This window comes from Tigriopus californicus, chromosome 4 (genome assembly GCF_007210705.1).
Source record: "Tigriopus californicus strain San Diego chromosome 4, Tcal_SD_v2.1, whole genome shotgun sequence".
NCBI classification, from domain to species: domain Eukaryota; kingdom Metazoa; phylum Arthropoda; class Copepoda; order Harpacticoida; family Harpacticidae; genus Tigriopus; species Tigriopus californicus.
Window position 1 is genome coordinate 6356928 of NC_081443.1, and position 18171 is coordinate 6375098.

General features: G+C 43.4%; 2 protein-coding genes across 5 annotated transcripts in view; one reads left to right on the forward strand and one right to left on the reverse strand.

Annotated features, from left to right (window-relative positions):
• LOC131879581 (vacuolar protein sorting-associated protein 72 homolog) overlaps nt 1-1105 on the forward strand; it is a gene marked incomplete at its 5' end in the record, with an annotated part of 6131 nt that extends 5026 nt beyond the window's left edge. The window contains 1 exon segment of the mRNA XM_059225939.1: nt 152-1105. Within this exon segment, the coding sequence (XP_059081922.1) occupies nt 152-808 (657 nt within the window).
• Nucleotides 1010-16229, reverse strand: LOC131879149 (uncharacterized). 4 transcript variants are annotated; one of them, XM_059225388.1, is made up of 4 exons: nt 3676-3849; nt 2682-2909; nt 1395-1591; nt 1010-1287 (listed from the first exon to the last, which is right to left on the reverse strand). In XM_059225388.1, the coding sequence occupies exons 2-4, from the start codon at nt 2711-2713 to the stop codon at nt 1115-1117; spliced, it is 402 nt and encodes a 133-aa protein (XP_059081371.1). In that variant the 5' UTR covers nt 2714-2909; nt 3676-3849; the 3' UTR covers nt 1010-1114. The 4 variants fall into 4 exon arrangements, 2 of the variants coding, with proteins under 2 accessions (XP_059081371.1, XP_059081369.1); XR_009373100.1 differs by lacking the exons at nt 1010-1287; nt 2682-2909; nt 3676-3849 and adding an exon at nt 12621-16229 and having other exon boundaries at nt 1457-1591; XM_059225386.1 differs by lacking the exons at nt 1010-1287; nt 2682-2909; nt 3676-3849 and adding an exon at nt 12621-13563 and having other exon boundaries at nt 1457-1591.
• Between the last annotated feature and the right edge of the window lie 1942 nt (nt 16230-18171).

Sequence of the window (18171 nt, forward strand, 5' to 3'; positions counted from 1 at the left end):
ATGTCCTATAATGTTCGACGCTCTCGGACACGATCCCATCCATTTCTCTCACTCTTCGTTCAGACTCTACGATTCTGAGTTGTTCTTCGAGTCAAGATTGAAGCACTCGTGAATCTTAAAAATGTGAACAATTTTTCGTCTTTGCTTCTAGGTCAATATTGGCGGAGGAACTGTTCAATTGCCTCCCAGGGCTGTGACTACCACTTTGACGGCTCAGCAACTTCAACAACTCTCTCGAGGCCAAGTATTATCATCCGCACTCCATAATGCATTACGCGGAAACTCTCCACGAGCGCAAATTGTGACTCGACCGTCTCAGGGGATCACTGCCCAAGGGTTGGCTGCCGGTCAACAGATCCTGAGGACCCAGACAGGATTGACTCAGCAGCCGCAGACTAGGCTTCAACAACCCACCATTGCCATTCATAGGCCCTCGGGCAGCGTGGTGGTGACCTCGGGCTCGAACCACATTCCCACCACATTTGCAGTGGCAGTAGCTTCTCAACCTCAAACCCTGAGGGCCACCAATCAGGGCATTGCCATTCAACACAGCTCCTCCAACAATCCGTTGCGAACCGTGGGCAATGTAGTCTCCACTGGAGGAGGGCAGCAGATTGTCGTGGCCCAGCCAGGAGGTCAAGGCCGGATTGCCCGCCAAATCGTGATGAGCCAGGCAGGCGGGACTCCGGTTAGGGGACAGATTTTACAAGTCACCAATCAAGCGGGTGGTCATCAATTCGTGGTGTCGACCAATGCGGGAGGGCAGTACTTGATCAACCAACAACACCAACCCACTTCAAAACCGTAAAATCGAAATGAAGCATTTTGTACCATTGACAGTTTCGCGTGCCGGGATCGTTCTCGCCAAGCGGCACTATAAATATCATCTCCCAACTGAAATAAAGGAAGCATCCCTCCGCGCTCTCTATTCAACCTCGGTAAACGATTCTCAAAACGGCAACTTTGAATCCATCATACTTACAAAAATAAGTAACAACGGCTTTGCATGTCTGATTTGTCCGCGATTCATGCGTGTACGAGTTCTTTAATTTTCGTGAGTCGCTTGGCAAAATAACAATTAAATAGACTTTATTTTTAACTTCAACAGCAAGTGTTATCCTTGGAAGGGCCTTCGCTGATTTCGGTCTTGGAGCATCTTGTTGACAATGATTCCAAATTCCTGAGGGTAGTTGTTTTGCATGAAGCTGATGGTCTTTTGTACTTGCTTCTTGATGCATGGAGTGCAGGGACGAACACAGTTGTTCCGCAGAACCTGCGGGGCCACATCTGTAAGGTAGCAAAAAAAGGTCATCTCACCCAATGGTTTCAACCTGAACAGACCATACACTATACCATAACACTGTACATGAAAAAGAATAAGCAGGATAACTCACGTCTGACATTTTCTGCCATTTTGTCTGGACACCTTTGTGCGGGATTCATCATACAAGCGATGGCTGCTCGGACGTAACCTTTATTTGAGAGCTTGGAGTCCACGTATGAATCCTCTAAACAAGGAAGGCTCAAGGAAGAGCCTTGATGAATGGCAAGAAGGGTCATTATCGCAATCGATACCACTTTCATTTTGATTCTAAAACAAAACAAACAAAATACAAATCGACTGGTAAAAAAAAATAAATCAGAAATTAATCGGCAACGGGGCTGCCGAACAATACAAGATGGAGTGCATTTTACGCATGGAGGGAGCTTTATCATTTCTTTATGATTTATGCATAATATGAACTTTTTTCGTTCGCAATTCAACTTTTTTCCTTCTCTTAGTTTGATTAACGAGCTACAAACTCTCGCTGCTTTCAGGACATTAAATGTTCGTCAGGGAAAGAAAAATCTATTTTGTGTATTGAATCGGTTTTGGACGACTTTTTACCGACGAGCTTTTTTTTTTGAATAGAAGATTGAACATTTGGTTCATTGAATACCAGCTTCTTCTGCAGTTTTGACTACTTGGAACGTAATGCCTGTGAAGAAAGTTAGTCTTACTGTGAGTAGGGAACTAGATTAACATTTTGATTACTCTCATCATAACAATTTCATGCCGTTTACATATAAATAATATGCACCCTCTTTCTCCCTCAAATGGAATATTTAGGAGCATTCAAGGCTAAGATGTTACCTGCCCGAAATGGTAATCAATGAATATTTTGTGTGTTGTAAGATTGACCTACTGCTAAAATGTTGCCAGTTAGCGATTTAGAGCTGTAAAATCTCAATTAAGAGCGTGCTCCCGACTAAGAAAGTGCACTGTATAAGGTAAATACCTAAGAGAATGTGAACTCGAAACAAGGAATGGAAAGGACCGGCTTCAACAAAAAACGCAAAAACTGATGCCTATTTTGTGATGATGCATGAAAAAAAGCAATTACCTTTTTTTATCTTTTCATATTCATTTTCGAGACTATTGTGCGTCAAATATTCATTCGTTAAAAGGTTTATCTCAACGGAACAAGCGTCGACGGTTGAAGGAAAAGGAAGGCTCCAAACAACAATCTTTCACCAAAATTATGAGAAACGATTCAAAGGATATATGTGCGTGGTCTCATATCGTCACGAAGAGAGCAGTCCAAAAAGGTTTTAGGTTTATTTTATGTGTCTTAAATAATGTGGCTTAGGGTAGACGACAAATCAAAGCCATCAAAGGAGGAATAAACATAAGTTATTACCTGACTGAATGAGGTTTAAACCGCACGCACATACAATAATGTTTTTGAACTCGGTAAAGCCTGGTTTGACACTGAGCTCCGTTGGCACGCTGTGTTCGGCTTTATGTCTTCAACAGAGTAGATAACAGTCGCCAAATCGTTGATGTCCTGGGAATATCCCGATTCGCTGGACCATCACACTCACTGCTTACACTGCTTAAAACATGTGGAAACGTTTTCGGGGTGTACCTGCCAACGTTAAGTCAAGCCTTGAACAAGTGATCTTTATCTCTCCACCGAAGATGATTTGGAATAGGAAGGCTCGAGATGGGCCAGGAGCAAAATATTGACGTCTTTTGAAACCCCTCCCTACCTTGGCAATTATGAATTATGAGGTTTGTGGAGTCGCTCATGTCCAAATCTCGTTATCAGCGCAATTTCAAGTTTGAAATCTCTGAGAAGCAGTCAAAAATATTTTCAAAGTCTTGAACAATCGGTACTATTGACGAAGCGAAGAGTTTTGACAGTGTCGATCTTCGTGTGTTGGACACGAAGATCAGGATCTGAACTCCCAACACAAGAGGGGTTAAAGCACCAGTGGTGCAGTGCATCATGCGTACATCCTCTTGGAAGCAGCAGAGCTTAAGAGCAGGGCTTCATCTGGGTCTTTTCAAGGATGCGATTTGGTAGTGGTAATTGGCTACAACCTGAGGTTTATGAAACATAGATAGACTCACTCACTCAAAAGGCGGTTGTCAGCCCTTGAAGTGGGACAATAAAAGACGAGCGTCAAAAAGGCGTGTTGTGACATTTCCAGGACACAAATTGACAACTGTCTTTGGTCGTCAAATGGATGCAATTCGACTTGAAAAGATTAACGGGGATAACGATAATGATGATGCTAATAGAGATGACAATCAAGAAGACGAGGCAGACAAAAAAGATGTCTTCTCCAGAAATGATGTTGACCTCTACTGCCCAAACAAAAGGTCTGAGGAGTGTGCTGGTAACATACCGACCGGGAGAATCGTGTACAGGATATCCATATCCTGCTCAGAGCTCAATGATCCCTTGACAATTCTGTTGGCCTCCACAGAACATTTCAAGGTACTTTTTATACCACCAATATTGTTGGCCAGAGCTAAGCCAGCGTATATTCGGTACAGTCCAGCACGGTGTTTACGTACGTACGTACGCTGTGTATGCACATTTCTTCGCTGGACTTGGTCTCTGAATTCCATTGGAGTGATGGTCATGGATTATGGAAATATTTGGGAAATTACAACACGTGTATTTTATTTTGAGACTGTATATTCATTAAAACGAATTTGATTTGCTATCAGTTATTATTTATCATCGGTAAGGAAGGGAGGGTTTTTTTCTGGTTCGTTACGTGTCAAGATGAACGGTAAATAATCTTGTCTACCTTGGACACGTCATGATGGCTCAAAAACATCGGGATTCTCATTTGCACTGATGTCCATTCGCAACAGAATAGTTCTGCTGGCACAGGATTTCAGTGATTCGTCTGCCTGATTCAGAATAACGAGTCATATTATGCTCCAAAGAGCACTGTAGACTTGGAGTACGACGCTGCCAGCACCCTTTGTCACAAAAGAGCTAATAATTACTGGTAAAACTCAATAACGTCAGCAATTTTAAATCAAGAAAAGAGAGTGAAAGTACGAAACATAGTTGTAATACCGTATGAACTTCAAGCATTTTATTGGCCGTTATTATTCATCAGAAAAAACAAACAAAAACAAAAACACGAGATACAAGTACAGAACTCTACTTAGAAACTCTACTTCAAAAATAGATTTGTCCAAAGATTTGAGATCTTTAGTAAAAAATTCCAAGATTTTGAATTAAGCATTAAGATGAGGGTAACCCAAAATCAGGACCCGACATGCACCTGTGTCCAAACATACGTTATAACGTTAGATTAAGTTGGATTACAAAATTCAATCACCTTGATTGACTCGTGCAGCATTTTTGTAGCACTTCTTTTTCAAAAGTGTCCACCCTTGCTCATCCTTTTCATGGAAACAAATCTTTTGAAAGAGAATGAGAATGGTTTGGGTAAAAATTACAATTAACCCCTGGAACTCACATATTGTGCTTACCCAACATTGGTAGATAAAACTAGATAGTTTCCTGTCATTTGTCGGAAATTTTACAAGGTAAGACAGAACAATTTTCTTGATTTGAAATAACTGAGGTAGTTGGCGATGTGGTCTATCATTTAAACGTTTCGTTATCAGAAAGTGACATGTCACACCTAATGGAGTTTTTTGTTTCCTCTGGAGGGTCTGGAACCCCTGAAAGCTTTTTGGATACTCACATAATGTCCGCAGCGTCACTTCTCTTAGCGAGAAACATAATTTCACTTGTTCACAACATTTGGATAACACACACCTGATATCGCGTTTTGACTTGTTTTTTTTAACATAATTTGATTATCATTCACCCCCGTCGTCTCCCACATACCTTTTTAGGTTCTCACTCTTGGTTAAGGTCTTCTTAAATCTTTCGATCCATCAAACCTGCTGGGATTCCAATCCCGGTAGCGGTAAAGAAGTCCGCACAAAAAAAAAATACAGTGGAGGGTCTAGTTCAAGCTCATTGCTTTGGATTGAGTTCCCTGTAGATGGAGGGTGATGGATTGATTTTGACCAAACAATGTACATCAGCTCTCGTTTTCATCGAAGCTCCTGAACTATTTTGTCTTAGAGGTTTTGATTTGCGTTACAACACTACACGTGCCAAGTTGTTGCTACGCTTAACCTAACATGGTCTTAACTAATATAACATGACCAAACATAACCCATACTAGCCGGCTTCCTGCTTCAATAATAACTCGTGCTCCATGGTTTTTGTTTAGCAATCTGCATTATCTCAGCCATATCACCCTCAGTAAGGGTACCTTTACACATCCTAATAGTGTAAAGCCGCCTCCCCAAAAATAAAAAAAAAACTCAAACGATTGGGAGTGGTGTGATGGACTCCAATCGAAGCCCTGTATAGGTGAAGAGATCAATGCCTTCTATCGAGGCACAGCCACAAACCTTAATTTCACAATATGAGCATTATAATTGGATGTGTTTAGAAAGAATAAAATCGAATTTGGACATTATTCCCACATTATGTCCCCTAACCTTCTTGACAACTGAAGGATCTTAAGCCATTAGGAATAAGTTGAGCAGACAATTTTAAAAGGTCAAAGTATGTATGGTTGCAGTTTTCAACAGAACTGCTGCGTAAGTGATTTTTCCTCAATGCATTTTTCGAGTGATACTTTATTTCATGTACTGGCGATTTTATGGGCAACTTTGGCTGAAATTTTAGACATTTTTAGCAGCTACGTCACTGAGGAAAAAGGTTTTTTTCGTTTGTGAAAAATACTAGGCTTTGATTTAAGCGTAACAATTCACTCTTTTGCTTTTAAAATTGAAGTAATATTCCAATATTTACTCACGATACAAATGTACTTAGAGACTGGAGGATTTGCCCTCATTTTGTTGATTAGTTTTATGACTTTTCCCAGGGTGTCTATCCTGAGAACAAGTTATCCTTGACAAGGTATTCCCTCCCTTCTGAATACAAATTTGCTCCTACGCAAGATTCAGATAAAACGGTAAAGTCATCGTCTTCTTTCCGAATTGGCAAACATGGTCATCTTTTCTGAGATCGTAGAAACCGATGAAGGAAAAAAATTCAATGCATAGATAAAATGGCTAACATGGTGTGGGTCAAAATTGAAATGAGATACATCATGTTCGTTTTAACTTTCAGCTCATTCATATGATAGTCTCAAGTGAAGAATCTCATTCTATGCAGCTAATGTCCTTTTTGACAAAAGGGTATGTTTTACCCTAATTTATTTGGACCATGGAAAATCGAAGTCTGCCATTTGCTCTTCAGATTTTCAAACTTCAAAATGTAGATTGAACCACGGATTTCCAGACCCATGGGCTTACAACGGAAGAGAACATTTTTTTGACCTAAATCATTCATCTCATCCAAAATATGATGAGCATGGAATCTCCACGAAAACTTTGGATAAACAGATTCGTAGTTTTTGATTGTTTTTCTTAGGGTTTTTCTGACTGTTACGGTGAATATAATCCACAGCACTACTTAGATTATGATTCTTCTACATGTATTAATCAACGCTTGAACTTCATATGACATTTGGTCTACCAAGAGAGTAGAGTTAGCAGACCGGGTTAAACCTTGTATGCTCGATTGATCTACAGTAGAAGGCCAATGAAAATATTGCCTAAATCTGACTTAAAGGATGCTGCTGGATCAATGAGGCCTAGGTAACCCTTTCGAATATCAAAAGAGATCAAATTGAACAATGGAGGAGCCCGTGAAAGAAAAGTCTAGGACTTTATTGAAGTGCCATCTTTTCATCCATCTTTACATTTTTCCGATTGCTTAATTTTCTCTGACCTTTTGAATAGCCAGATCAGCTTATTTCTAATTGTGGGAAATCCCTTTTTGGTCAAGAAGGGGGAAAATCAGTTTGAGAACCTAGCTTGATTACGGGCTTCTAGAAATTTGAACTATGAACGGGTTTTCCACCAAATCGGCTTGATATGGGTAAGATCAACTCTGATTCCCCTTTCATAATATCCTTGTTCAAGACCAAATTTAGTTCGTTACGATTTAAAGGCAAGTAGCTTTTATAACATTAGAATTTGAAGCTGTAGGTTCTAAATTTACACCATTATAAGCTAACGTAGCTGCCCAACTGGAGGTCAACAAATCAAATTTTCTGTTGCCATTACAAAATAACTTTGACTTCCTCTCCTACGTTCACTAAGGCAGGTTTGGGGCCCTAATTTGAGCAAGTTTATTCATTTGGACAGATCAAGGACCACTAGACAGCGACGGTAGTTCCATCCCCATCAATCAAATGCATTTTCTTTCACACGAGGTGACCCAGGTGCAGACTCATGAAGCATTGGTCAGTTTTGTTCTCAGTCAAATATCTGCGCCAAAAGTCAGACCAGAGAGGGTATAAATTGAATAAGGTAGCACCACGTTGGTAATATCTTACGAAAATGGTTCTAAGCCAGTCATTTTGTGTCCACGTCGTACTGACTTTCAAGAGCTTGGTGCTTTTTACACAAACATTTGACTGAGGTCAAAATTGGCGAACGCTACTTGAATCGTGAAGAGACCAACTCTAACGACTTAGATCTGGCGAATCTGGCTAGCACTTGAATGTAAGTAAGGTTGATCAGTAATTTCAATCAAAAACTTGTCCAAGTCTGACTTAAATCCTGCTACTGGATCAACGCCTACATATGCCCTATGAATATTTGAAGGCAGCAAATTGAACAATGAAGGAGCCCGAGAAAGAAGAGAAGTGGACTTCATTTTTGGCATTAGCTTAGATTCTCGAGGGTTTGAAGGTGCTCTCAAAACGCTCATTAAGCCTCTTCGGTCACTAGAATTGACCCTAAATCCTAGGTTGGGACAAAGCTCATGAATGCTCTTGACGACGTACAGTATCAGATACCAATCGTACCTTCTCTGAACACTGTACAGTCCCAACTTGTGTAGTCTCTCCCGATACGAGAGCTCTCTCATATCCTCACTGTTCCTAGTGAAACATCTTTGGACTTGTTCGACCTTTTGCAAACCGGCTGAACTAATTGGATCCCAAATTGGCGAGGCATATTTAAGATGTGGCTGAACAATCGACCTGTACAGAATTAGCTTTGTGAGACTATATCTGGACTTACACGTGCGATATATCAAACTACTCATTTGAAAAGTTTTACCCACCTTAAACTGGATATGCTCAGTGAACTTTCCGTGATTTTGGAGGACTACTCATAAATATTTCATCAATGAGGGCTTCACCATATCTTTACCTCCATTATGTACGCGTGGAGTATTCAAAGGAGTTGATCCGAAGATCATTGAGCGGAATTTCATTCTGTTCAAGGCCATATTTCTCTCAGTAATCCAAGGGAAGATTCTATCTAGATCCTTTGCCAGGCTACTGGAATCTTGGCCATTCTTACAAGAAACTAACTTTGTGTCGTCAGCATAAGAAGAGAGACTGGCAGTAAAGCTAATCTTTTGAAGCGGGGCAACGAATCTTATAAAAAGTAGGGGCCATAAGATGGCGCCCCGGGGAACACCTGACTTGACATCATGTATGTCACGATGTGACCCTTCAACCTTTACTATTTGCTTCCTATCATAAATGAAGCTTCTTATCCAATCGAGAAACTTGCTTTGGATCCCAATGTTTGTTTAATATTACCAGTGTCTACCAATCAGACTACCAAAATCTTGATCATTCCTACCACACACTAATTTTGTATCATCATCATAAGAAAAGAAACTGACTATACTACTGAGCCTCTAAAGTGGAACAATGAAGATGATGAAAATGAGAGGACCTAAAATGAAACCCTGAGGAACACCTGACTTGACATCATGCATGTATGCCACTAAAGGATCCCTCGACCTTAATCAATTGCTCCTTCCCCTAAATGAAACTTCTTAAACAATTGAGAACAATGCCTTGGATCCTAATCTCATGGAGCTTGTTGTGTAAAAGGCCATGATCTGTCTTGTCACAGGCCTTATCAAAGTCGAAGTAGACTACATCAACTGACTCATGACTCTCTAATCCCTCAGTGACCTGCTCTACGTATACGCTTAATCAATTGGGATTCAGCGCCCTTACGTCACCAAATGCTAACAAAATGTAAACAAGGTCTGTCATTGGTTTAAAGTGCAGGTAAGCAAAGTCGAAGGAGGAATCGGAGCAATCCCTGTCAAAGTAAAAGGACGGGAAATCCAAACTGATCGAAAATCGTCATTTTTGAAGTCAAAGTTTTACATGTTCTGGTCAATAATTTTGTCCAAAAATGTTACTACAGCACGACATTTTTGTAGCCGTTTCAGAATCAATCACAATTAGAATCCTTGGTGTGAGGATTTCTCCTCTGGCAAATGAACTGTATTTCTTCAATGAGGGGAGTTCCTTGGTCGCTAGCTAAATAAGGTAGACGGAAACCATCTCGCATTTGCTTCTTGATATATAGATATATATTGAGATGGTCCAAAGTATTGTAGAAATATGATTGAAAATAAGAATGATCTTACGCCGAGGGGGAACGGGTGGGGTATAGGCACGACCCAAAAAGGTTGTAGGATCACTTTATGGAGCACAATTCCAACACACTTACAACTGGAACTCATCCAGAGGAAAATCCTGTTGGTCGCACCAATCTCACTTCCAGAAACGCTTCTTCACGTCATAACCTGAAGGAACGCAAACCACTCTTGCACTTGATTACTCCCGTCGAGTCCAAAATCAATACTGGTCGTCGAATTCGAGTTTTGGTCTGCAGGTCGAGATTGATTGCGTTCTCTCATTAGCATGATGTTTGGGAGGGCAATAAATTCAATGCTTGTCATGGGCTTTCGTGCTTCCATCCTCCCCCCCATTGCCCGACCATCGTCCAATCCGTTCAAGTGTGGCAACCTTGGTCACTGGGCGGGTAAGAACTCCCTCCTCGGTTTCTACTGTGACGGCTCTTACCAACCCATCCCTTCCGGGATGAACTTCAACCACCCTGCCAAGTTTCCACTTTCCTCGTGGTTCCGGGGTGCCCACCAACAGAACCTCTGAACCGACCTTGATATTTTCCATCTTCATTGTCCATTTAGTTCGCTTTAACAAACTGGGCAGGTATTCATCAGTCCACCTAGACCAGATCTTGTCCACAATTCCTTGCACATAATTAAAGTGTTCCCGTGGGTTCTTTGACGCATACAATCCAGGAGGGACAGACACATTGGCTCTTTGTATAAGAAAATGGTTAGGGGTAAGCGCTCTGGAGTCCTTTGGATCCGTGCTCTCATAAGTCAGGGGTCGAGAGTTTAAAAATCCCATCACTTCATTCAGTGCCACCCGCAGCTCATGCTCTCTTAAGTGACGACGGGCTCCTTGTTCTTCTTCCAGAATTTTAGACAAAGCTCGTTTTGCTGACTTAATCAATGATTCATGGACTCCCCCCCAATGGGGAGCACCTGGGGGTTGGAATTTCCACAGAATGGTCGAGGTTCCAGGGTTGGGTTGGCCCAATCCCTCCAACAGGGATCTTGCTCCAATAAAATTCGTGCCGTTGTCGCAATAGACCATGTGGGGCTGACCCCTTATATTGATGAAGCTTCGAAGACAATTCATGAAATCCTGAGTGGACATCGAGGCACAGAGTTCAATATGGACTGCTCGAGTTGTCATGCATGCAAAGATGACCCCCCATCTCTTCTCTAATTTGTTTCTCGACACTAATATCTCCATGGGTCCAAAGAGGTCCACTGAGGTGTTATAGAAAGGAGGCTCAGCCACAGCCATCCGTTCCTTTGGTAGGTCTGCCATTTCTTGGGTGGCTGGTTTGGCTAGAGATAGTTGGCAAAATCTACATAATCGGCATGTCTGCTTCACTGCTTCTCTCCCTCGGAGAACCCAGTATTTTTGCCGAATTAGAGCTAGGCCATGATTTATTCCTGGGTGGTGGTTCTTCTCATGCTCCTCTTTGAGGATGAGCTTACTTATGGAGTTCTTGGGACAAATGATCACTGGATGTTTTTGGTCATATGGGAGTTGTGCCTGGCTCAATCTCCCCCTCGCACGCACGAGGCCCTCATCATCAATGAAAGGGCTGAGACCCCGAAGTCGGGAGTTGGATGGGACGGGGCGACCGTCAGACAATTCCTTGATATCCTCATCAAATGATTTCTTTTGAGCTAGTCTTAAGAGAGTTGTGAGGCCAGTTTGTTCATCATTATTTTGTCTCACACTCTCAAGTGCTTCTTGGAGGCTTTCAAAATTGGGGTCTGCCTCAACAGTGCAGTTGTTGGCCTGTAGAAACTTGTCTCGCATTTCCTCAGTCGTGGGACTGACCTCCGTGTGGGCTGGCCAAGTCTCTGGCTCCTTGCTCAGGAACAATGGTCCTTCCAACCATTCTTGCGGTATGGTGGTTTGATCCCGTGCTCGGGTGGCGCAATCTGCCGGATTCAGCCGCCCTGGAACATGCCTCCATTCCTCTGCCTTGGTCAGAGTTTGGATCTCACCAATCCTATTTGCCACAAATGGCTTGAAACTGCGGGCCAGGCTTGTTATCCAGCATCGGACAACCTGACTGTCAGTCCAGTGTATGCGGCGCTCAACTGCAATCCTCAACGTTGACAATAAATGATTGGACAATCTTGCACCAAGCACTGCAGCTTGGAGTTCAAGTCGGGGGATCGTCACAGGCCTTTTGGGAGACACACGATTCTTAGAGCAGATTATGCGGACACAAACACTGCCGTCTGTGTTCTGGCTTCTCAGATAGGCCACCGCAGCAAAGGCATCCTCTGACGCATCACAGAAGACGTGCAATTGGTGTGAGGTTCCTTCACCACTCCATGGTGAAAGAGTTCTTGGTATGTGGTAGTTCTTTAGTTGAAGTAGTCCATCCCACCATGCCTTCCACCAGTCGAGGGTCTCTCCATCTAGTGGGTCATCCCACTCTATGGCACGAAGCACCAAGCCCTTCATTTTAATTTTACCCCCCACTATCATTGGTGCACATAAGCCAAGTGGATCAAACAAACCTGACAGCCTGCTAAGTAATCCCCTCCTCGTAGGTATCAAGGGTGCATCTGTTGGTGTAAAAGCCAGACAATCCCTTTTAGGGGACCACTCCAGCCCAAGGACTTTGATTTCTTCATGCCCTTGTGCAAGGTTGACATCATTGAGAATCTCACCCCCTAACTCACCCACCACCTTGGATGAATTTGATTGCCATGCACGTAGTTTAAAATTTCCCTTTGCCAAAACGTCTTGGATCTTCTTAGCAGCTATAAGTGCTTTCTCAGTGGTTTGGAAACTATCTAGGTAATCATCCATATAGAATTGTTTTCGGACCTTACCCTGGATCTCCTCCTCACAACCAGCATCCTCAACGGTCTGATGTAGGACGTTTATGGCAATGCAAGGGGAGCATGAATCACCAAAGACTACACCAGTCATTTCCCAGACCTGAACCTCCTCGGAACTGGACTCACGCCACAGAAATCGATGGTAGGCAGCATCCTCTTTCTTCACTCTGATCCTACTGAACATGGCTTCAATATCGGCAGTTAGGGCTATTTCATGCTCCCTGAACCTAACCAGCACGTCAAAGAGTTCGTTTTGTAGGTTGGGACCTGTCAAGAGGCAGTCGTTTAAGCACTTCCCTCTGTACTTTGATGCTGAGTCAAACACGACTCTCACATCAGATCCATTTTTTTTCCACACCCCATGATGGGGAAGAAAGCCTTGCTCCTCCATTGACAGTTCACTTGATGGGACTAGCCTTGCATATCCTTCATGAATTGTCTTCCCCATTGCCTTCACGTAGGCCTCCTGGAATTTAGGGTCCCTGAGGAACTTCCTCTCCAGACCCTCGAGCCTTTTTAAAGCTTGCGACCTATTATTCCATGGTTTTGCTTCTCCAGGGATCCAGGGGAGGCTGACTTCATATCCAGTTTGAGATTCCAGTCTTTTTGTACCCTCTTTGATGAGTTTCAAGGCATATTGATCTTGGATACTGAAGGATGGGCCCTCAACTTCTTTTCCTTCAGCGCCATAACTCTCTGTGTGGTAGAATTGAGATACAGCCTCATTTAGAGGAACTTCCACCATGGCATGGTTCACCCTGGACTCTGTCTCCAGTCCAAGTTCAATTCGGGGATCAGTTTTGCCACGGCAAATCCAGCCTAGAAGTGTTCGGAGGGCGTATGGTTCTGACGGATTTCCACGTATTACTTCCCGGGGTTCAATAAGCATTCCTGCGTCTAATCCTAAAAGAATTTCCACAGGTGAATTGTCTCCCTTTATTGGGAGATCTCAAAGATGCTTCCAGTGACCCTTCAATTGGGCCCAATCATTGCCCTTAAGCGTCCCGCAGACTTTAGGGATAACCTTCATGTTGAGATCAAGCCCTCCACTTTTGTCGGCATACAAAATCTTCAAGTTGTAGTTTCCAGACTTGATAGTTGACGAACCAACTGCACCATGAACAAACATGGGTTTCTCCTTCCTTTTTTGGCCTCCAAGTCTCTTCAATACTCGTTCACTCATGAATGACGTATCAGATCCTTCGTCAATTAGGGCGTTAACCACAATCTGGCCACGGGGACCCTCCAAAGTCACGGCAATGATACCAAGAAGGACGACACCTCCTACCTCAGTTGCGTTGGTGGCGGAAGAGGCTAAACCACAACTTGGACGTGTAAGGTTGGATGATGTTCCACGGCTTCTATGGAACATTTCATGATGAGAGCTCTTGCATCCATCCTTTCCGCAAAGCTTCCTGCTCTTGCAGTCTTGGCTAACGTGCCCCACTCCAAGGCATGAAAAGCAGAGCCTTTTCTCGATTGCCAAGTCATATCTTTGTCCGACCGTGGAGTTCATAAAGGTGTCACAACTGGAGGTATTGTGGAACTCTGAGCAGATTGGGCACCCTTGCCCCAATGCAGTTGTATTGGTCAATGCAGTCCTGGTCCTTAACTCCCAAGATTGTCCAAAATATCTCCTATCTCTCTGGGACAACTCCAGTAACCAATCACTCAGTTTGGTCAATTTTTTCTCCCTTGGAATCTCTCTGCTCAGTTGGTCCCATGCATTAAAGGTTTCTTTGTCAAGCTTACGCTCTACACAGCGCACGATTTGACCCCAGAGAGTGTCCCCTGGTCCCACTCTCTCTTGAATGATGAGCAGGTGCCCCTGTAAGTTGAAAGCTAGGTTCTCCAAGCTTTGGTGATCCCTCGGTTTTACTCTAGGCAGGTTCTCGATTTCTTGCGTGTGGGCTTCCACAACAAGTTCCTCTCCACCAAATACCTTGAACAATGTTTTCAGAGCGGCCTTGTAGTGGCTCTCAGAGTTCCCAAACCCATAGATTAACCGTCTTGGTGACTCTCCCAGTGAGGCCTTTAACATCCCCATCTTCTCGGGTACAGACTTTGAAGAATTATGGACCAACGCCTGGAACATATTAGCCCATTCATGGAACTCGACCATATTTCCATTGAATTTTGGCATCTTAAGGTCCAAGGTAGCTCGTGCCCCATTCATGCCCCAGGGTACTTCAGTTGTAGGATTTTCCATCCAGTGTCCCCCAGACCTATTGGGGTCAACTGACTGGGCCCCAGGTCTTAAGGGAAGGCTTGACGCTTTTCTGTTCTCCCAATCGCCATCTCGCCTCTGAGGGCGGAAGGATACTTCAGGATCATATTCCTCACTTGCCCAGAAGTCTTGCCGATTCGTACGTCCAATGATTTCACCTAATGTGGAACCCACGCCTTCAACCTCTGTATTAGTTCTTCTCGGGGCAGGCGGTGGGTTAATCTCTCCTCCACTCATTACTCTCCCAATATTATCCCCATCCTCTGACCCACAGATGGATGGAGGCTCATCCAATCTCCCGTCAAGGTGGTCGCTGACATCAGCTTGGAGATCCCGCACACGTTGTTCTTCTGTGAACAAGTATGCCGTGATTTGATCCTGAACCTCTTCGTCCAATCCATTGTCCATATATTCTTGAAGTACGGCTTGTAGACTCCCCAAGGTCTTCTCCACGGCTTCCAAATCCAGCTTAATTCTCGTCCTCGACGTTTTGAGATGATCACCAAGCCTTGCTCTGATGGCATTAATCTGCAGGGTCAGCATCCTTTTCTTTGAAGACATGGATTTGCGTATCGTTGGGTCAATACCACCCGCAGACGTGCTCCTAGTTGGTAGAGCAAGGTCTGGCTGGTCAAGACCAATTGGCCGAACGTCCTCGTCGGCCATGGTTTCTTTTGTCAATTGGAACTGGAAATCTGAAGAGCTTCGCGACCTCAGACGCCCCAGGCCTTGCTGCGCGATCCGGCTCGAAGGACCAAAAATGGTGTGAGGATTTCTCCTCTGGCAAGTGAACTGTATTTCTTCAATGAGGGGAGTTCCTTGGTCGCTAGCTAAATAAGGTAGACGGAAACCATCTCGCATTTGCTTCTTGATATATAGATATATATTGAGATGGTCCAAAGTATTGTAGAAATATGATTGAAAATAAGAATGATCTTACGCCGAGGGGGAACGGGTGGGGTATAGGCACGACCCAAAAAGGTTGTAGGATCACTTTATGGAGCACAATTCCAACACACTTACAACTGGAACTCATCCAGAGGAAAATCCTGTTGGTCGCACCAATCTCACTTCCAGAAACGCTTCTTCACGTCATAACCTGAAGGAACGCAAACCACTCTTGCACTTGATTACTCCCGTCGAGTCCAAAATCAATACTGGTCGTCGAATTCGAGTTTTGGTCTGCAGGTCGAGATTGATTGCGTTCTCTCATTAGCATGATGTTTGGGAGGGCAATAAATTCAATGCTTGTCATGGGCTTTCGTGCTTCCAATCCTTTTTGCATCATACTCTGGACTAGAAGGAAAAAACCTTCAGACCTGTACATAAATCTCAAGCTAATGTCGGCAAATCCCTTATGTACTGTAAACTTGATGATGGCCCGAATCCAAAAAAACTCCAAATTGCCCCTAAGCTAGATTTTACAAGAGATTATCGCTTCTTTCATTGAATGATTATTTATCAAACGAAAATTAGGATTAACACAAAATGGAATGTTTTACCTAATATGACTTCACTAAAGAATTGGGCAAAAACAAAATTAGTCACCCTTGGAAAATGATGAATATTTCGAAGCTACCGACCTCGAATTGGGTAACCGTGCTAAAATGCGCTCAAAACCCGTGCTGGCTAAGAGGAAGGACTTCATTGACGTCAAAAAAATTCAACAGGTTTGGATTTCAGGATCTTCTCAAACACCTTCACAACATTCGAAGTGAGAGAAATCGGACTATAGTTACTGGGGTGCGACTTATCTCCCCCTTTAATAATTGGAACAACGTGAGCCACCTTTAGTGAAGAGGGAAACTTGCCCTGATCCAAGATGTAACGCATCAAGCACGAGAAAACAGGAGCAAGAACCAGTGAGCATTTCATTAGAAACTGCGATGTCACACCACCAAGACCAAGAGAACTTTAAACCGGCAAGTTCCTGATGGTCTTTAAAGCATCCTGACCTGTGACTACAAGACCATCCAATTGTTCAACTTGACTAGCCTCGCCAATCTCAGTAGACTCATCACTAGAGCAATGAGCCGTTGCTTCTAAACTCAGTGGGGTTGAGAACATACTAGGGAATTGATCTCCAAGTATGTTAGCCATAGCCTCCACATTGTCTATGGCTTCCCCATCGACCTCAAATTGACCAACAGGGTGTTTCATGTTTCTCTTCGAGTTTGCATAAGAGAGAAAAATATTGCCTTCGGCCTAGACCTGACATCATTAAGGGCAAATTTTTGATAGGATGTTTCATTTAGGCGATACGAAATGTTCTCTTCCGTTTATAGATCATGCATCTTCAAGTCTGTTTTAAAGAACAGTCAAAAGCTACTCGGAAGATAGCATCTTAGTTCCCCCAAATAGGCACGTATGTTCTACAGTACGTTCCTGGAGGTATTCATATTGCGTCCTACCTCTGTTTTCCCAAGAGAGTCGTGAAGTTATCAAAAGTTTCATCTTAGAAACCAGTATCAAAACAAAGTTAAAAAGTACTTTTCAAATTCTACAGCGATGCCCTATCATAAACCATAGTCAAGCTGCACTGAATGGACTAGACAAAGGATTGGCATCAAATGGAATAAAGGTGGAGTTGGAATAAACATGTTATTCAAGTTTGCTCTTGGACTCTTACTTGGTCTAATGGACTACTGATTTTAAGTCAGGCATTTGTAAAAGGAATAGATGCTCCGGTTTCTAACCATAAACCGATAAGTTTCGTTCAAGGTCTATGGATGGAGCAAGCTTGAGATTGTATTTCTACTCTTCAAGGAAAGAAAATGGTAACGTTTTTCGTCGACAAATTTTGTCGAGATTTTGTAAACCCAATCTCTCTTGTGGTGGCATCCTCCCGTAGTGAAATCTATCTCGACCAGGCAACAACATATACAGTTATGACCTGCCTCTGCCAATGCCAAGCACATGTGCTTAGCGTTAGTGGTGCCACTAGGAACCAACGAAATCGACGATACAACGATACCAATCGAGTAACCCACCAAGCCGCCGGGTGTGAATACGTAGACGTCAGTCTGTGAGGAGCGGGTCGTTGGTCGGCGTGTGCCCCGAATCCATACATAGCATACATACTGTACAGTAGTTCGTTGCCCATCGGTGGATGGTGGGTCGCACAAGCTGGGGTCTTTCCATCCATCTCTCCATCCATCCAGTCAGTCAGTCTTCAGTTAGTCAGTCAGTCCAATAGCGGCCGCCGGTGAGTCAATATTTTGCCTTTTGGCTCAGGTCAAGTCATCTTGAAACGGATGATGTTGAGGATCCGTGCGTGTGTTGGCCCACCGACACCAAATGATGGTGTTGAGCACG